Below are 21,405 nucleotides of genomic sequence, written 5' to 3' on the forward strand. Positions count from 1 at the left end.
CTTAAAGGACCACTTCACCACTTTTCAACCTATCTTCATATAATAGGTCCTCACTAATAATAAATAAAAAATGGTGAAATGAAAATATTAAGGAAAATAATGAAAATCTAAATATTTTTGTAAAAAAATATTGTTTAAAAAAAATCTGCCTAATGATGATGTCACTGGAAGACGGTTTCTAAACTGCCCACAACCCTCCTATGAGACACAGACTGAGTAGAAAAAAATCGTGCCATTTTTTCATGATTATTAGTGAGGACCTATTATATGAAGATAGGTTGAAAAGTGGTGAAGTGGTCCTTTAAGCAACGATACATTTATTCAAATCAACTCAAACGTCTTGGTCCAAAGTGAGACCAAATTGGTCAGGTTACTATGGCGGGGACAGCCCTACTAATCACGTCATTGGGGGGGGACACGTCCGGCTCTCTCCAGTGGTGCCCGTGGACCCGAGCGGGGCCTGGGGGTGACCTCTGTGTCGAACAGCGCCAGTCACCAGTGGTTCCAGGGCTCATGTGTTATGGATGAGGCCCTCGCGTGGCCCCCAGGGCGGTATCCCCTATCTGCCCTGCTCTTTATTCATGAGGCAGGTTCCTCCTCTCATGGCAGGCCTGACTTCACACCAGAAACTGGTGTGTCCTGTTAGGGGCTCTGAAGCGACCAGCTCCTTTCCGTCTCCTCTAAGCTCTGTGTCTTTCACCATGAAGTGGTGGCAGAAGTACTCGTTTTTTAAGTAAAAGTAGCAATACCACAAACGCCTTCCAATTCAAATATGTACTTAAAGTCAAAGTACAAAAGTATTGGCATATCCTCTCGAGGGTGCAGAGAATCCAAAACCTCGCTTTCTCTCCTCTTTGCACTGCAACTTCTGTCCTCTTTCTTTATCCTATTGTATTTTTCTCAAGACTCGTGTGACCCGGGCCAGAAGAAAGGGGGGGGAGGGGTCCACGTATCCCCTCCACCACGTCTCTCTCCCTTTCTCTCTCAACCCTCGCTCCCTGCTCCATACTTTGTACCTTTCCTTCCTTCTTTTTTGGGGTTTTTAAACCCTCTCACTCTACTTCATTTTCTCCCTCTGTCTGAAGTGGAGGCTGGAGAAAACTACGTAAGCAGATACAAGGTGGAAGGTTTGGAAAGAGAAAGAGATATCCCCTGAGAGACGGCGGGGAGAGTGACAGAAGTCAGGAGAGGCCACGGCGAAAGGAACTTTAAACTCTAAACTTCTAAAGCCTCCAATAAGAGCGCGGGGGCATCGGGCCACATCCACAAGGGAGGAGACAGCCGTCGACAACACTTTATTGTTTTCGCCAAAACGTCTGCCTGCTGCGCCCCCCCCCCCCCCCCCCCCGACTGTAATAACAGCAGGGGTGGCCACCCCCCACACACCCCCTACCCTGGAGGTGCAGAACCTCCACCCTGCATTGAGATTGATCGGCTTCATCATAAAGCACACAGCGAACGCCGATATTTGTTCCTCCTATAGCAAATAACAACCAGACTCTGAAGGAAAGGTATAGACGGCTCTATTGCGGTGTGGTTTGGTTGAATCTCAACACTTTGTTTTCGGGACGAAGGGCCCACTTGAAAATCACCATTGTGTTCTGACGTAGTATTAGGCTAGTATAGGCTACTTTGCACTGCTTTTTATCACAAAGAAAACCTAATTGAGAGTTGAAATATGTATTATAATCATTAAAATATTAGTGTTTTGCCAGTGAATTGGCAGCCCACTTGCAATGTCCTCACGACCCACCAGTTGGGCTCGTCCCCACACGTTGAGACCCACTGCTGTAGTGAAATGACTCCTGTGTCACAAGCCTATACTTTATAGGACATACATTACACAGAGTAGTCTCCAGTAGTAAGACCAGCAGCAGCAGTAATGGTACGACTATAAGTACCAACCCTAATAGTAGTAGCTGTACACCGTAACTAAGTACTAGTAAGAACAGTAGTGACACTAATGGTGTAGCAACAGAAGTACTGTACACAAAAGGAGTAATAATAGTTATGTAGCGCCACCGCCGTTCATGAGACAACGACAGCACTCTCGTCTGATATTATTACTAGCATTATTAATAATAGTAGAAGTGGTAACTGTAGTAGTTTAAAGCCTCACAGCAGTACAGCTGGTGGTTGATATGTGGAGGCGAGAGAGAGAGAGGATAGGAGGAGTGCTTTGTAAACATTATTCTCTGATAGCAGGTTCCGCTCCGAGGTTAACCGGGGGGTGTTACAGTTCCGTAGATCTTAACGGAGATAAGTAAATGTGTTTTGCGTCAGGGCAGGAGAGGCGCTGAAGCGGCTAGGCTAAGGGGGAGGTGGAGAGCTTGTTTATATGGGTGGGGGAGGCTGGAGATGATACAACAGGCAAACACTGCCTGCCAAATCACCTGGTGCCTGCATAGTGTTAGTTGTAAGTAGACTCACTTAATAGCCACTTCAATCCTCTGGTCTAGTCCAGGGCTCCTCAAAGTGGGGGGGTGGTCTTTTACAGCCTATACAGTACAGCACACCAAGGGCCCGATCTTCGCCACTGCCTTATACCCCTTATCTCTAAACGTCTTTGCCTTTTTTGCCATTTTGAAAAACCTTTTAACCTAGGCCTGACGTCGAAATAAAATTAAAAAAAGTCTTCTGAAAGAATATATATTAAAAGATTTGTGCCACATTTTCACGATTTTTCAAAAATAGCAGACCTACAAGCTCGTAGCGCGCCACTCGGTGGCGCGCTATGAGCTTGTAGATCTGCTATTTTTCAATAGCTAAATAATGCTTAGTTAAAACACCAAAACGGGTTCCCGCCCAGAATGGGTTAAATTGCTCAACTAGCCGATCTACATTGACACATTGTGAGCTTGTAGATTGTCTATTTGAACTATTCAAATATATTTTTAAAAATATTTAAAAAAAAGGCAAAGGCAAAGAAGTTTAGGGATAAGTGTTAATTAAGGCACTGGCGAAAATATGGCCCCAAGTCTCTTCACCAAAAATAGCCGTTCTAGTTCACAACACGTTCATCTATAGCGCTTTGTGAGCTTGTAGATCTGAATATGGACGCTGTAACGCGGTGGTTCTCAAAGTTGAGGTCTGGGTGACCCCCAGGGGTCCTTGAGGTGGTCCCATGGGGTCCCCAGTAACATTCGTTAATGTTTAAAATAAATTTTAAACCCCTTTATCCAGATGTACAAGCTCACAGCACCTCAGGAAGTCCTCTCTTCTGGGGGTCCCGACCCTGGCTACAAAACATTTTCAGATGGGGGTCCGCGACCAAATATATACCAATGTGGGGGTCCTTGGCATTAACCACCGGGTTAACGACGGAACAAGGGACCGCTGGAGCTTTTTATTTATTTTATTTCTCTGGTATCTCTCTCACTTTTCTCCCGGTTAAGTCTTTCGTCTCCTGCTGTGGCGCTTGCAGAACTTTGTGTCTGTTAACCCATTCTGGGCGGGAACCCCTTTTGGTGTTTTAAACATTGTTATAATTTAGCTATTGAAAAATAGCAGATCTACAAGCTCATAGCGCGCCACCGAGTGGCGCGCTAAGAGCTTGTAGGTCTGCTATTTTTGAAAAATCGTGAAAATGTGCCTCAAATTTGGATTTTTAACTCAAATCTTTGCTTCTGGGGAGGCCCCTGGAACAACATATTTTCAGATGGGGGTCGGAGGCCAATTACAGATCATTTTTGGGGTCCTTGACATTAAATATTGAGTGATATAGGCCTAGAAACACAGGTATTTCTGAAAACTAGACATTTTGTTCAGGCCTAAATGGGTTAAAGCAGCCGCTCCTCATTAGTTGAGCGGCAAAAAAGCGACACAAAACGTTTCATAGTGCGCGGCGGTCTCTGTCCGTATGTCACCGTCTGCAAATGTGTCAGCCAGTCCAGAGGAGCCCTGGGCTAATTGTAGCGCTAACGATAGCTCGAGAAAGAACACCACTAACAAGCTGTACTGAAGAGACGCACGCACACACACACACACACATTAACCCATTTTGACCTGAGATCAGATTCTAAAAATGTCTTCTACATCCTGACAGTAAAAAAAGCGATGTTTCTGTGTCAGTCGTTCTTCGATTTAAAAAAAATAGCAGACCTACAAACTCGTAGCGCGCCACTCGGTGGCACGCTATGAGCTTGTAGATCTGCTATTTTTCAATAGCTAAAGCATAACATAATGCTAACACCAAAAGGGGTTCCCGCCCAAAATGGGTTAACACACACACACACACACACGCACGCGCACACGCACACATACACACACACTCTTACACTTTCATCATAAAGAGACAGCGTCTAACAAAAAATGACAGATGCAGATAAAAGCCCCTGAAAAAAGGAATGAGTATAATAAAAGTATATGTTGGTTGGCTGTTCTTCACACTGCCTGCCTGATCTGACCCGCGGTGAACGATCACAGCCACATCGCCTGGTCAGGGAGATTTGCACGAGATTTGGGCAAAAATTCTTCAGTGATTTACTTCTCGTATTATTGTGCCATTCCTCCATTTGTCATCTACATATATATGCAATGTATTTGATCTTGTGTCTCTGCTACTTTCCCTGTGCCGTGTATGTACTCCCCCACACTAACTCCATTCTGTCTTTCTCTATCCCTCCCTGTCCATCTCCGTCTGTCTCTCTATACCTCCCCCCCCCGTCATCTCTCTCCCCCGTCTCTGTGATGAGGTCAAATGGCGTGTGTCCGTCCTTGTTAAAGAGATGCCAGTTCACTTTTCTTTTTTTCTCCCCCACATTGGCTCCTTAACCGGTCAATTAGGCTCATGATTCAGCCTGTCTGGGAGGGTTGACCCCTGCCCCCCCTCCCAGCCCCCCATCAGGCCTGCCTTGGCCCGGAGCCTGTGGCAGGAGCCAAGTTCAACCCAGAGAGAACAAGAGACACACAGACTTTACTTTAGCCAAAATTCCAATACTCCAACTTCCACAGCAGCTTGCTCACTCCACTCGCTTCTTCCACTCGCGTCAGCGAGGACGAGAGCATGCAAGTCCGGAGGAACCGAACAGCCACATTCCAATACTCACTACGCACATCCCTGCCTAATACTAATGCTCGCTGTCATGTCATGTTATATATGACATGCTGTATTTCTCATTATGAGCTGTTATGACCCTATAGGGTCATTATGTATTTTAGTGTTGGTATTGCTCTGCATTGTCTTCCTTCCGTGTGTGTGTGTGTGTGTGTGTGTGTGTGTGTGTGTGTGTGTGTGTGTGTGTGTGTGTGTGGTGTGTGTGTGTGTGTGTGTGTGTGTGTGTGTGTGTGTGTGTGCGTGTGTGATTGAGTGGTGAAGAGTGACTGATTGAGTGAGTGGTTACCATGCCAGCTTGCATGAACAGACAGGGTGATTGGCTAACTTCTAGGAGGAACCGAGTCGGGGATTGGCTTCTGTGATGGGCTCAACTTCCCATAGACAGCCCATTCATCCAAACAGAAAAGTCCTTAAATTAAATAACGTCAAACTCACCAACATTGCAGCTGTACGAAAAGCTTGAATTATCGTCTTACTATCTGCAAAGTGTTTGTTTAATAATAAAAATCCACCATAGACATGTTATGAGCTACTTCCTGTCAAGAAATTCCTTGCAGATGATTGTTTTTTGTCAGAGTGTCAGAGTTTGGAATCACTCGTTATCAGTAAAGCAACCTGCATTATGTGCAAATTGAAAACAGGTGGTATGCAGGGCTGTTGAGTGCTAGTCAACGAGCGCTTCCAAACTACAGCACTTACATCACCTGCAAGGAATTTCTTGACAGGGAGTAGCTCATAACATGTCTACAGTGGATTTTTATTAAACAAACACATTGCAGATAGAAAGAGGATAATTCAAGCTTTCCGTACAGCTGCAATGTTTGACGTCATTTAATACAATTAGATAGGACTTATCCGTTTGGAAGAATGGGCTGCCTATGGGAAGTTGCACCTAGTTAGCACCTTGCTGGCAAGACGGCAGCCGTGTGCATATCGTCGATAAAGCTGGCTGGCCAGCTCCAAACACCAGCATTCAGTGCTGCTTTTAGATTTTAGCCATGGGTTTCAGATGTGTGTATAGTCAGTGTAGGGGTGGGTGACCTCTTTTCTGTTTAGTTTTCCCTCTCTGTTTTTGTTAGGTTTAGACATTAAGTATTTTTGGTTTCTTTTTGTTGGGTAAGAAAAGGTTTATTTTTGTGATCCCACCCTGAGGTAATGTGTACCGCCATGATTTTTATCGTAAATTATGAAAATAAATCCTTAACCCATTCTGGGCGGGGACCCCTTTTGGTGTTAGCATTATGTTATGCTTTAGCTATTGAAAAATAGCAGATCTACAAGCTCATAGCGCGCCACCGAGTGGCGCGCTACGAGCTTGTAGGTCTGCTATTTTTGAAAAATCGAAGAACGAAGAATGTTTGACACAGAAACATAGCTTTTTCAGAAAACTGTCAGGATGTAGAAGACATTTTTAGAATCTGATCTCAGGTCAGAATGGGTTAATTCTTGGGATTATGAACCTGTGTGGCCTGGCTGTTTGGGGACTGGGAAAGGAAGAGGTCCACTTTTTATGTTGCACCTAGAGACCTCCTAGCCTATGGGTCGTAACATATGAGCTGTTTGACATGCATTCTAGTCCACACACCATGCACACAAAAACAGCATGATTGTATAAATAAAGATCCAGCCATTATTTAATTTGTTGCTTCAGTAGCTTTGATCACTGTTATTCATATTATAAATGCACTTCAGTATCTCTGCAGTCTCATTAAGTGGGACACAGATCAACGTATCGCCCGCTTTCAAAATTCTCCCTTTGAAGTCTGCGACGCGGCGTGACTTTTGACTGAGACCCCATCTTCCAGACAGAGTTGCCATGGTTTCCATCCCATAGCCAGAGGAGAACGTCCACTCAACAACAAAACAGAGAGGCGGTCAAGACTGCCTGCGAGTGGACGAGAACAGGCTGGAGTATAAAGGCATACATACACTCTCATACTCCAGGTTTTGGTGATAAGGTGACCACCGAAACGGTGCTTAGTAAAAACAGAGAGATGTGATTGGGTGAGCGGTGAGTCGCTTATCAGCACGGCTTCAGTGACGTTCATGTTGTATTTTTCTGTGGTCACCTTATCACCTAAAAGTGGAGTATAGGCCTTTACATATAATATATATATATATATACAAACTCAGTGAAAAGCACTGCAAGCTCCTCGGGGAGCTCACTCACTCACTCACTCACTCACTCACTCACTCACTCACTCCCACAGTCTCTCCAAAAAGCAAATGGCCGTTTGGGACTCTGGTAGTACAGATTATTTCAGGGTTAAGCTGGAGGACCGAGTGTGGAGTGAGCAGAGATCTGGGTATTTGGATTTGGAATTTGGAGAGGAAGGTTGAGAGAGAAGGTTGTGTGTGTGTGCGTGTGCGTGCGTGCGTGCATGAGAGAGAGAGAGAGAGAGAGAGAGAGAGAGAGAGAGAGAGAGAGAGAGAGAGGAGTGATGAATTCATACAGTACAGGCTGACAGAAAAAGACAGACAATGCAGAACAAATGGACAGACAGACAGACAGACAGACAGACAGACAGACAGACAGACAGACAGACAGACAGACAGACAGACAGACAGACAGACAGACAGACAGACAGACAGACAGACAGACGGACGGACGGAGGGTTGATGGAGGTTAATATGCTGTGATTTAAGTCTGTCTCTCGTTGTTTAACCTTAGTGCTGAGGAAGGCTTGGTTATTACTGCCAATTGTCTCTAAACACGCACGCACGCACGCACGCACACACACGCGCACGCACAGACCTGATATGGAGAAGTGAGGGGGGAGAGGAAGAGAGAGAAATAGGAGTAAGGGGAGGTGGATGAAAGACAGGCAGGGGAGGGGGATGAAATGGAGAGACGAGGACGAGAGAGAGAGAGAGAGAGAGAGAGAGAGAGAGAGAGAGAGAGAGAGAGGAGGGATTGAGGGTATGTAATTGTAGATAAACGTTACGGTTGAGAGGGAAAGGAGAAAGATGAATAGATAGAGAGAAAGAGAGAGAGGGAGGGAGGGAGTATGTAATTGTAGATATGTTACGGTTGAGAGGAAGAGAGAGAGGGAGGGATGGAGGAGGGAGAGAGTAATTGTACCATAGATGTTATGATCGAGGAAGCGAGGGATGGATAGGGAGAGAGAGAGAGAGAGAGAGAGAGAGAGAGAGGGTAGAGAGAGAGGGTAGAGAGGGGATGGATATATTGAGGCCTGGCCTGGAGCCACAAAACCTCTCTCTCTCTCTCTCTCTCTCTCTCTCTCTCTCTCTCTCTCTCTCTCTCTCTCTCTCTCTCTCTCTCTCTCTCTCTCTCTCTCTCTCTCTCTCCCCTCCCCCCCCCCCCCCCACCAAATCTGAGCCTAAACTCGCGGCCCGGACCGCTGGGCACCTAGGGCCCTATATTTTCGCCAGTGCTATATCCCTAAACTTCTTTGCACGTTTTACCATTTTGAAAAACATTCTTGAATAGTTCAAATAGCCGATCTACAAGCTCACAGCGCGTCCATGTAGATCGGCCAGTTGAACTATGTTTTAATGTTTTCAAAATAGTAAAAAAAAAGAAAGGGGAAAGAAGTTTAGGTTTAAGGGGTATAGCATGTTCATATGTAGGCACGTCTCCTTACATCTCTCTCTCTCACTCTCCCCATGTACTATCAAGTATTCTCTTCATTCCATCCCCCTCCTGTATCTCTACTCACGTACGATGCCTCTCCCCATCTCCCCACTCTCTCTCTCCTCTTCTGCCTTCCCTCATATTGATTTCTCCTCACACCTCCCTCTCTCTCTCTCTCTCTCTCTCTCTCTCTCTCTGTCTCTCTATCCCGCCGAGGGGAGAATGAGGGGAAACTACAGAATGAACAGGTGGGCCAAAATAAAAGAAGAGGCGAGAGGAGGGACGTGGGAGTAAAAATAGATCAGGGTGGGAGAGAACAAAGTACAGAGAGGGGGAAAGATAAGTGGGAATTGGCAAGAGAGCGACACCGAGAGAAGTAAGGAGTTGATTGATTCCACCTGGTAGGGAAGGACACGTAAAAGAGAAGCAGGGAAGTGTGTGTGCGTGTGCGTGTGTGTGAGTGAGTGAGTGAGTGAGTGAGTGAGTGAGTGAGTGAGTGAGTGAGTGAGAGAGAGAGAGAGAGAGCAAATGTATGCTACTCTATTGGCTCTGCCAATTCAGCTCACTGCAGGCCAACGTGTAACAGAAAGAGAGAGAGAGAGAGAGAGAGAGAGAGAGAGAGAGAGAGAGAGTGAGATATGCAGGATGCTGTTTCCAATAAAACAGGTGGAACGGCATCAGAAATGCAACCTGCCAAGTAATCCTTTAAGAGTGCACCAAACTCTACGCACACACACACACACACACGCACGGTAAACTTTGTGTTAAAAACAAACTGCCTACAGTAAGATCACTCTGTGAATTCTTCATTCAGACATTTTAAAATGCTTGGAGGCCGGTACGGTGGTACGCGTTGTTTTAAAGTCAGGGAGTTGTACCGTGTGCACCGTTCACACTGAACCATATGCCTTCAGCACTGTCTGTCGGTCTGTCGTGCTTTTGGCAATTTTGATAAGAAGTGTGTATTATTTTTTAGTGGCGCGTCTCTCTCTCTCTCTCTCTCTCTCTCTCTCCCCCTCTCCCCCTCTCCCCCTCTCTCTCCCCTGCATGTGAAAAACACAAATCCTGACCTAGAAAGGACAAAAACAAACAAACCCCTCCAGAAGAAAGCCCACAGCCGGGCTGCAGGGAGCAGCTCTTCTCCGGGCATTCGCTTGTCAGTCGCTCCCTGCCTCCCAAAGGACTCTTGACGCCTGCAGGGGTGTGTGTGACTGTGTGTGTGTGCGTGTGTGTGTGTGTGTGTGTGTGTGTGTGTGTGTGTGTGTGTGTGTGTGTGTGTGTGTGTGTGTGTGTGTGTGTGTGTGTGTGTGTATTACTACATTTGTGATGGCCAAACGTCCCCACGAGTATAGAAGCATTTGAAGATCAGACAAGATAAATGGTTTATTTTGTGGTTACAATGTTTTTTTAAATTTTCTTTCAGAGAACTCTAAAGCGTTTCTTTCTATCACTGATTTATCTTATCCTGTAATAAGCTGTGGCATTCCTGCAATAAAAATGTTGGAAGTTTAGTCAGGCTTACAATTAGGAAAAGCTCAGGTTGGGGTGATAGGATAAAACATGTGGAGGTTATATGCCTGAGTTAGGGTTAAATGACATTCACAACACGTCTGTCCTACAATGTATAGCAAAACAAACATGTGAGCGTGTGTGGGTCGTATTTGTGACCAACTTTGACTCAGGGACTGCCATTGGATTTTTTTTGAATTTTCGTTTTTTTCATGTCATACAAAAGCAGGGAATCAAAGCTACAAATTGACAAATTGGTTGTTTGACCCACCAGTTTTGGAGATATGGCTTATAGAGTGATGTCTTGCAGAAAACAGCGAGTTGAGAAAACAGGCTTGAAAGGTTCACTTCTGTGGTCTCTAACATTACACCTATAGCTACATGTTTACGCATTTATTTCATATTTACATGTCGATTCCATCTCTGACACTTATTTCAGACATGCTCTAGTATGTGAAGAGTCTGCCTGTGCTATTAACTCATTAATTCTCCTCTGGTGAAAAGCTGGAATTTGCGCGATGGCAGTCTCTCAGTCAAATCTGGTCACATTTGTATCGGCATAATGCTACTCAAGAACAAGACCCCCCTCCCTCCCTCCCTCCCCTAAAGAAAAACAAAAAAAAAGAAAACTTGTAGCTTTAGATCAACCAAAGAGCTCCCGCTAAGAGGATTGCATTGAATGCAGTGACGTTTAGAAGTCTGAGGAGGAAGAGCCTGACTGGGGTTGCTACCAAAACGTCACTGCATCAAATACAATCCTCTTAACCCATTTTCGTCGGGAAACCCTTTTAGTGTTTTAAGCATTATGTTATGCTTTAGCTATTGAAAAATAGCAGATCTACAAGCTCATAGCGCGCCACCGAGTGGCGCGCTACGAGCTTGTAGGTCTGCTATTTTTGAAAAAATCGTTAAAATGTGGCGCAAATCATTGAATATATATTTCAGAGCGAACATTTTTAACTAAAGTATTTGCTTCTGGGAGGTCCCTGGAACTACATATTTTGAGATGGGGGTCCGTGGCCCAATAATTCTGGGGGTCGTTGACATGAAAAAGGTTGAGCACCACTGACATAGAAACATAGGTTTTTCAGAAAAATTTTAGGATTTAGAAGCCTTTTTTTTAATCGACCTCAGTTCAAAATGGGTTAATGGGAGCTATTTGGTCTGTGGATGGCTCTGTCCTAATCTTTGTGTGTGTGTGTGTGTGTGTGTGTGCGTGCTTGCATACTTTTTTTTGCTTATTGTTGCAGTGAAAATGAAAACTTTTTGGCCAAAGCCGACTTTCACCGGGACAAACGCCGAGTTGGATATATACCGCTATACAAGGCACGGGTGGCATGGCATCAAGGTATTACTACTACTGTAAGGATACCTACTCACTACTGTACTACTAATACACTACTAATACACTACTGTAAAGGATATACCAGGGTATTTAGACATCCCAAAGGTAGGATTCTCACTAGCATTAAAGAAACATGGTGTATTTAAACCCAGCAAAGACTTGTCTAATTAGACGAAGTAGGTCGGCGTGACTTATTGTTGTCTTGTACAATGAACTAGGAATACCCTGCCCTGAGCGTACTGTGGTTCAATGTCAAGCGTAAGGTTATGTATCTTATCTTTTATATTTTATCTGTCCTATAATGGAAACGGACACCCTGTCAAGTTTTTCTCGTGACATACTGTACTGTATATCTTCGGCGGAAATATTCACACACTTTACGTAACCATAATTTAATTCAGGGGTGGTGTGGATGAAAAGGTTATTTTTTCAGGGGTGACTTGAGCCTATAAAACAGTTTAAGAACAGCATTTGTATAGGCTGGACAATGGAATACATGTTACAATGATTTATATCAGCTACCATAGACCCCAGAGAACAGTTGTTCCCAAACTATTTCATGCCAAGGACCCCCAAATTGACACTCATTAGCCCGCGGACCCCCCCATTTGAAAATATATGCCAGGGACCCCCATCAGAGAAGATTTTTACGGCTCTAGCAGTGATTCTCAACCCGTTTAATTTCAAGGACCCCCAGGTTTGACATGCATTAGTCCACCGACCCCCATTGAATGGTCTTTCTATCTCTGAGACCCCCAATTTATATTGTAATAATCAATGTTAATTTAACTCTGAGAGTGTACAAATGGAACCAAATGGACCTGTTAGGGTCCATTTGGTTCCATTTGTACCCTCTCGGAGTTACAGACCCATAAGGGTCAATTTGGTTCCAAACTATCATTTAGCTGGGGGCCCCCTGGAACTCCCTCAAAGACCCCTGGGGGTCCCCGGACCCTACTTTGGGAACCACTGCCATACCATATCATATCAGGCATGTAGTGTAATGAAGCTGTATAGAGAGGAGTAGAGAATGAACAGCCAGGGGTGCAGAACACATCATCCATAAACAGAATATACAGTGAATACAGCGTCACATATTACATCTAAATATTCATCATTCTTATTCAAATCGCATGAATACTGATGAACATGCCACGCGTCTTGCAATTTTCAGCGGAATATTTTCTTTGGTGTAAGGTATGTGTGTGTGTGTGTGTGTGTGTGTGTGTGTGTGTGTGTGTGTGTGTGTGTGTGTGTGTGTGTGCACACAGACACGCACACACGCACACACACGCAAACACACACACACACACACACACAATACGTGTGTGCCTGCATTGTTCTGTTGATGTGAATGCTTGTGTATAATGTGCATTATGTCTGAAAGCATGTATGAGTTTATTCATATCCGTGTGTGTGTGTGTGTGTGTGTGTGTGTGTGTGTGTGTGTGTGTGTGTGTGTGTGTGTGTGTGTGCACGCATGTGTGCGTGTGTGTGTGTGTGCGTGCGTGCCGGCCATGCACGGTTAGTCTTCTCCACAGTGACGACCCATTTCCTGTTTGTTTACCACAGACTTGTCCCTGGTGCCTTGTCCCATTTCCCATAATCCTTTGCTCTGTTTCAGTAACCCGTGTCCAGCCCCTATTGTCCACGCCAACTGGAATCCCTCTCTCCATCCATCCTTCTCTATATCTCTCCATCCATCCATCCACCCACCCATAAATGGTGCATTTATATAGTGCCTTTATCCAAGGTGCTTTACATAGATTGTGCATTACATTCACACACACATTCACACACCGATGTCGGAGGAAACCAAGCAAGGCACCAACCTGCACATCAGGAGCAATTAGGGGTTCAGAGTCTTGCTCAAGGACACTTCAACACTAACTCTGGGGGAGCCCGGGTTCGAACTGGGAACTGTGCGGTTCCCGTCCGGTCACTCTACCCCTGAACCACTGCCACGCATCCATCCATCCATCCATCCATCCATCAATCCATCCATCCATCCATCCATCCTCCCTGCTGTCCCTGAAGATATTCCTCATATCTGGCCTGTACCATTTCTGTTAAAGTCTGAAAGGCAAACATTTATTTATACCATCCAGTGTTCATTGCCAAAAAAACACAACTAAATAATTCATTGCAATTATTTATAAGTCACAATGGTGACAGCCAGGCCTACTTCTCCATGGCTTCCATTTCTCCTCATTTCCTTCCATGCCATTTCCTGCTCTCCCTCGCCACCCTCTCTCTGTCCTGCCGGCTAAATGTTAAGGGGCTCATTAAAGATGGATAGAGTGGCTGGACAATGCCCCGCGCCTCCTCTCCCCTTCTCCAGCTCCCCCCGTCCTCATTTCCTAGTCCTTTCCCCCTCCTCCTCCTCCTCCTCCTCCTCCTCCTCCCCATCCTCCATTTGACAGCCCGGACGTGCAAGCAGCAGCCGGTCATCCACCTAACGGCCCACCGGTCAGCTTTGTTCTGTCCACCCCAGGAAAACACAGCAGATGGCAGGAGCAGGTGAAGAGAGAGAGAGAGAGAGAGAGAGAGAGAGAGAGAGAGAGAGAGAGAGAGAGAGAGAGAGAGAGAGAGCACATGTGTTTGTTTGTGTGTGTGTGTGTCAGAGAATGACACACACACAGTTGTGCGCGTGTGCGAGCGTGTGTCACCTCCCTGCACACCTGTCAGCCAGTACATGATGGCTGTTTGTGTGTGTGTGCGTGTGCGTGTGTGTGTGTGTGTGTGCGTGGCCCAATCAAGCCTCTTCATCCTGGCCGGCTTCCTGTGGACAATAACGTCTCGTCCTCCTACCCTCTAGCTCTTCTCCGTCTATAGGCTCTTGATTGGGACGCGCTCGTTCCCTGATAAACCGCATTCATTTAAATGCTATCCAACACGCGACGAGACTATTGAATATCGCATCTATACCAATACTTTGACGGAAACAAGAAATGACATCAAGGGCAGGCATTTCCATTCTCTTGCATATTGTACCTTAGTGGGGCTTTCTGTAGTCACGTCTGCAGCTCTATAGTCTCTAGTCATGGTGCGTTGGGGGAGAGGAGAGCGGGCTTAGTGTCCCATTGGCTATGCATAGGGCTAGTCTCCCATTGGCTTAGAGGCCGGCCAATCATGAACATATATCGCCACTACATTGCTACTAGACCATGTCATAGAAAGTCTGATCATTGATCATTTTATCAGCTCTGCAAGCTGATAAAAAAATAAAACAACTATAATAAGCAGACATGGCAACACTGCCGCTGAGCGATTTTCACGTGGTACAGCTGTTGAGGGGGACGACTTACCTCTGATGATTGACAGCTTGGCAGTGACGGTGACCTCGCCCTCGCTGCTTTCGGCCACGCACTCGTAGGTGTTCTCGTCGCGCGGCGCCCGGAGCGGCTGGATGCGTAGCACCGCCCCCGCTCCCTCATCAAACTCTATGGTCTGGAGGGGAGGGAGGGGGGGGGGGAGAGAGAGAGAGAGGGAGGGGGAGAGAGAGAGACATAGTTGAATTTTAAAAGCACTTTATCAAAACCACATCTTTCCGATTCAGCCCATATTATTTAAGCCATAGGACACTTAAAAGCTAATTAGAAGCTAAAACAAAAATCACACTTGTGTGAAGTGAGCATCACTTCTTTATTCAACCATCATACTCTATATGTGTGTTTAAAGTGCTCTAAACAAACATTCAAAAGTCCATAGACTTGGCTGCCATAATGACATAAATTCCGAAAGCCATATGTTGGAGGGGATAGCACCCCTCAAACACAAACAAAGACAGACAGAACTTAGGTGTTTAGTTAGATTGAAGTGTCAGGGGACATAATTTTATTTTATTTTTTACAAATTCAGTTTATGCATTTGGACAAAGTTTTGTAAAAAGTTTGAGGGGGGGGGGGGGGGGGGGGGGGGGGGGGGGGGGAACTCAAAGTGGTAGAAAATACATCTGAGGAATACATATTCATCTTAGATATACAGTGAAATATTCCCAGCGCTCCACAAAATATGTTTTTGCAAATGTAAAGATACTTGACGTGTTGTCTGTCACGGTGCAGCGCGCGGCTTCTTAAGTGTGGTGACAGCTTCGTTAGCGAGAAGAGAATTACTTATTTTTTTTAATTAACACACACTGAGCATCGATCACTCACTGAGCATCTGGGCTCCCTGCTGGTGCAACAAACAGCAGAAATAACATGCGTGCGTGCGTGCGTGCGTGCGTGCGTGCGTGCGTGCGTGCGTGCGTGCGTGCCTGTGTGCCTGTGTGTCTGCGTCCGTGCGTGCGTGCGTGCCGTGACTGCGTGCCTGCTAATATTGCGGTGGGTCTACCTTATTGTTACACAAATCGGACAAATTTGGACCATACAAAATGTTTCAGTCTGAGATTAGGTTTTCCACTAAACCCATGTGATTGGCTGGTCGGTTGCCTCACTGACTGACTGATTGGCTCAACCAATTACATTTGTTGCAGACAGGCCTGTGTTCTTGATCAACTGTAGGCCTACTAAAGACACACACTCACTGTTTGTCTGCCAGCAGTAATGCGTGTCATGGGATAGAAGAGAGGAGAGACCATGGAAACCTATTATAGCCTAAATGCTTGATAAGACGCTCGACTGTATCCCATGGTGCATCTGGTCAGTATGAACCATGCATGAACAAGTATGCACTACAAAGTCATTAGGATCATAGCAAGTACAGTACACATCAAAGGCATCGTTTATTGAAAGGCCATGCTGTGCAGCGCCTATGTTAACCATCGCGTTGCTTGCTCGGCCATTTTCCGCAAAGATTTTCCCAAAATACGGATGTTGGGGTTTAAGTGGTTAATATAATAATAATAATAATTACATATTGTATAGGTGTAGACAGATTGGCTATTTTTGCAATGTTTTCAGGACCCCCTCGAAAACGAGATGATGCATCTCAAGGGGTTTATACTTTGAACACACCCTACATAACCCGTGTTACCCGCATTTAATCAATTTTTTTATGCTGCTTAATACGCTAAACCCGCTATTTGTTTAAGGTGTTTAATTCGCCGTGTTTTAATAATTAAAAAGAAAGAGCGGATTTGTCGCAGACCTGGTGACGCGCTACGAGCTTGTAGGTCTGCTATTTTTGAAAAATCGTAAAAATGTGGCGCAAATCTTTGAATATATATTCTTTCAGAGTGAATGTTTTTAACTCAAGTCTAAATGGGTAAACACAAGGTGGTTAAAAAAGCATGGAGTTGTGGAGCGGGACGTGGATCCTCACCTCGATGCGCTGGGAGTTGACCTTCTTGCCCTTCTTGTTCCAGCTCACCCGGGGTTTGGGGTCGCCCGTGGCCTGGCACACGAAGGACACCACGCCCCCCGACACGCCGATCTGGTCGATGGGAACTTTGGTGAACCGTGGTTGTGCTGGTGGAGAGAGAGAGGGGGGAGGTCAGTTAGCGTGTTGTACAGATCAAATGGTCAATAAGGAATGGTGTGTGTGTGTGTGTGTGTGTGTGTACGTGTGTGTGTACGTGTGTGTGTGTGTTCGTGCGCGACAGAGGTGAAACAGGACAGTGAAGGGACAGCACAAAGAGGCAGAGATATATGTAGGCAGCGTAGCGCGGCTGGAGTTAAGCCAATTCTGAGAGACAGCTCTAAATAAAAGTAATTACATTTCAGAAAGGGCAGCCTTGCGCACACTCACTCACTCACTCACTCACTCACTCACTCACTCACTCACTCACTCACTCACTCACTCACTCACTCACTCACTCACTCACTCACTCACACTCTCTCTCTCTCTCTCTCTCTCTCTCTCTCTCTCTCTCTCTCTCTCTCTCTCTCTCTCTCTCTCTCTCTCTCTCTCTCTCTCTCTCTCTCTCTCTCTCTCTCTCTCTCTCTCTCTCTCTCTCTCTCTCTCTCTCTCTCTCTCTCTACCCCTACCCCTGTCCCCCCTCTATCTATCTCCCTCTCTTTACAGCTAGCAGCCTGACCCAACAAAGTGGATGAACTAGGGGGCGAGCTAAGCCTTGGACTTGTATGAACTGAGTAGGAACAGAGAGAGATAGAGAGAGAGAGAGAGAGAGAGAGAGAGAGAGAGAGAGAGAGAGAGACGGGGTCAGTCTCTTGGGAACACACTGTACAGTATATGCGTTGGTGATGATCAAAACAGCGCGGCGCCCATCGGAGCATTAATTATTGAGAGGCCGTGGGCTAACGCTGGCCTAGAGGCTACCATAAACACACATGAACACCACCACATAGTTCCTGCTTTCATTAGAGAGGAGGGGGGGGGGGGGGGGGCAGAGAGAGAGAGAGATGAGAGGTGCAGAGAGATGGAAACTAGAGAATAGTATAGGATTCTTCAGATACTATACGATGGCCAAAAACAACGTCACCAGAGAGAAAAGAGAGGAAACTATATAGGCATACATATATGTGTGTAAAGAAGTGAGAGAGAGAGAGAGAGAGAGAGAGAGAGAGAGAGAGAGAGAGAGAGAGAGGGATGAGCTGCTACAGTGTTGTTGTGTATAGTTCCGATTCATCTCCCCTTCTCACTGCAAGATTTCTGATGCAAGCGCACCACAAGCATGTCAGGTGTGCGTGCGTGTGCGTGCGTGCGTGTGTGTGTGTGTGTGTGTGTGTGTGTGTGCACGCGAGAGTTGAATCCCTCATATCGAGTGAAAGAAGTACAGCCACACAGCAGTGTAATGTGACCAGCAGCAGTCAGTCACGCGCCCGGTCCTTTACAGGACCGTTGCCCCGCCCTGGACTCGAACTGGACTGGACTGTCAGCTCGCCATGCAGCGTCGCGTGACAAAGCATCCGGTCGAGCGAGGACGTTTCCACTTAAAGGACACTCTGGTGCTTTACTGGTGCAATATCAACCACGTCACTCCCACGCACGCAGGCACGCAGGCACGCAGGCACACGCCTGCAACAGGTGTTACCCGATCTGAACACACTCCCCAAGTTCCTGCCATCTCCTCTAGGCAGGACATTTCAAGTCAGAACTTTCTGTATGGGAGCGGACTCTTCTCTCCTCTCCTCTCCTCTCCTCTCCTCTCCTCTCCAATGCAGAGAGGGAACATGGATAGCTGTGGGGCTCTCCAGGGGATCCCCCAACTCAGCGCCCACAGAGCCTAAACCAAGGTGCCTTTACCGCTCTGTACAAAAGCTGCACGTCACGGAATGTGTGCGTGTGTGTGTGTGTGTGTGTGTGTGTGTGTGTGTGTGTGTGCGCGCGCGTGTGTGTGTGTGTGTGTGTGTGTGTGTGTGTGTGTGTGTGTGTGCTCTGAGAGTGTACAAAGTGTACATTTGTACACTCTCCGAGTTACAAATGATAACTTGACAGTGAGGATTTTACTGTGTGCCCGCGCACATGAGTGCGTGCGTGAGTGCGTGCGTGGGCGTGCATGCCTTTTGGAGAAGCATGTGACCAGACGCGTGGTCGCTGGTTCGAATGCACGGGTGGCCTGTGAAAATGTAGCCGGAAATAACGCAAAGTCAAGGACGAACCCTCCAACTCTCTCAGCAGCGGTGCCTTGCTCAAGGTGTCCTCGAGCAAGGCACTTCACCTTGTACGTGCTCCGGGGAGAGCCGCTGAACCCACGGCCCAAAGAAGAGTGCTGTAGTAAACGCAGCGGTGGAAATAGTAGACTCAAATCAAACTAAATGACATACAGGCTGCTGAAGAGCAGCCAGATAGTTGGATACTGACCACCATGTATTCAGATGTTGTCTATGACCGTGGTTCCCAAACCTTTTCATGTCAAGGACCCCCAAATTGACACCAATTAGCCCCGCGGACCCCCATTTGAAAAGATAAGCCAGGGACACCCCCTATAAAAGAAGACTTTTACGGCTCTAGCGGTGATTCTCAACCCGTTTAATTTCAAGGACCCCCCAGTTTGACATGCATATTAGTCTACGGACCCCCTTTAATGGCATTTCTATCTCTGGGACCCCCAATTTATTTTGTAAAATCAATGTTAATTTAACTCTGAGAGTGTCCAAATGGAAACAAATGGACCCGTTAGGGTCCATTTGTTTCCATTTGGACACTCTCAGAGTTACAGTCCAATACGGGTCCATTTGGTTCCAATATTATTTAGCTGGGGGACCCCCTGGAACCCCTTTAAGGACCCCTAGGGGTCCCTGGACCCCACTTTGGGAACCACTGCTGTAGTGAACTTAGCGGTGGAAATAGCAGATGAAGTGTGTGGGCGCTCAAATAAACCTAAATGACATACAGGCCGCTGAAGCGAGCAGCCAGATATTTGGATACTGACCACCATGTATTCAGAATATGAATAGGCTCTATGCACACAGAATAGCTATAGTAAGTCCTACTTCCAGGCCCCCTTTCCCTAATTCCGTCACAGGTGTTACCGATGATACTAATGAAGGCTCTGTTCCATATTCTGGTCAAACAGAGTCAGGCTGCTGCTATTGGCTCACTGGAAACACTCCACTGCTCGCCACAGCAGTGGGTCGAGTGTCAGAGTCAAAGTCGTACTATTAGTCACACACGTTACGGTAGTGACATTTGTTCTCTGCATTTGACCCATATCTCTTGGAGCGGTGAGCCACAGCGTGCCCCCCCAATCCAACCCATTGATGCTGAGTGCCAAGCAGGGAGGCATTGGGTCCCATTTTAACAGTCTTTGGTATGACCCGGCCCGGGGATCGAACCCCCGACCTCCCAGTTTCAGGGCGGACACTCTAACCACAAGGCCACTGTCTGGTCTTGGGTGGGTTCCAAAGCACCCTGGGCTGTAAAGACTATCATTTGTTTGGGCGGAAGTTGCGGGATTTTAGCGGAAGTATCGCCCAAGGAAATGACGTTGATTGGTCGGGAAAATATCGTATCCGGGGGAAATACATCTGACGGATGTTCCGGAGGATACGTCCGCCGATAGCTTCTCTGCCTTACGTTGTGACCAGGCTCTTCTTTTCGCAGATAAGTAAGCCTGGGACCGAGGCTAGTTCCAAAGTGGGTTCCAATTTCCAAATGACCCGTAGCTACAGGTGTGAAAATCCATTCCATTTGTACACTCTCAGAGTTATGGAGGGCCTTGAAATGAAAAGGTTTGAGAACCACTGTACACTAATTCTTATAAAGCGGTAACACCCAGGAGAAGTAGGAAGAGTTATTCTGTGTGCATAACATCCTATTCTTTCTGGGTATACTTTAGTTATGTATAGGTTTGGTATAGCTTTGCAGTAGACTGTGTGAGATTAGTTTAATTGTAATTTACTTCTGCAAGCATCAGAAAATGTGTTTCTCTGTTGGCTCTCTTTTTAGGAGAAAAGCAATTACGTTTTTTTCCGATGTTATGTCACAACCGTTAACAGGCATGTCCCAAAGTGCGGCCCAGGGGCTGCGCAATCATAGCACGAGGCCAGATGTTGTATGGCCCGCGGCTCACTTCCTAAAAATGTATTATTGATGGCCCCGACCGTGTTTGTCATGGGAACAGCACTAGAGCTCCTGCTTTCAAGTGGGTTTTCAACCATTTTCATACCAAGGACCATTATTTGTTCTGAATTTGAGCCATGGACCACAGACATTAGCCTCTCAGACCTAAAACTAAAGAATATTTTGTTGCCGTTGGATAAGATCTGTTTTCCACAATTCCATGCTCTATTGATGTTGGTACCAGTAGGAGAGATAACAGGCAAACGTTGATCAAGATAACATTTCTTCTACATGCTCCAATTGTGTAGACTTCTTGTAAATGAAGTAATGCAGATGTTTAAGATAATTTAAGTCTTGAGAGTGTTTCATTTGACACTCTCAAGAGTGTCTCAAGAGAGCTGCATGGGGACCACCTGGAACCCCCTCAAGGACCACTGGTGGTCCCCGGACCACTGGTTGGAAACCACTGCATTGGAGGGAAAAGAGAGAGAG

At 46.3% G+C, this 21,405-nt stretch overlaps 1 protein-coding gene across 1 annotated transcript in view; it reads right to left on the reverse strand.

Annotated features, from left to right (window-relative positions):
- ptprsa (protein tyrosine phosphatase receptor type Sa) overlaps positions 1-21,405 on the reverse strand; it is a 270,699-nt gene that overhangs the window by 151,485 nt on the left and 97,809 nt on the right. The window contains 2 exon segments of the mRNA XM_079505556.1: positions 14,814-14,955; positions 16,771-16,916. Of these exon segments, the coding sequence (XP_079361682.1) occupies positions 14,814-14,955; positions 16,771-16,916 (288 nt within the window).

Source organism: Electrona antarctica (genome assembly GCF_951216825.1).
Source record: "Electrona antarctica genome assembly, chromosome: 7".
Taxonomy (NCBI): domain Eukaryota; kingdom Metazoa; phylum Chordata; class Actinopteri; order Myctophiformes; family Myctophidae; genus Electrona; species Electrona antarctica.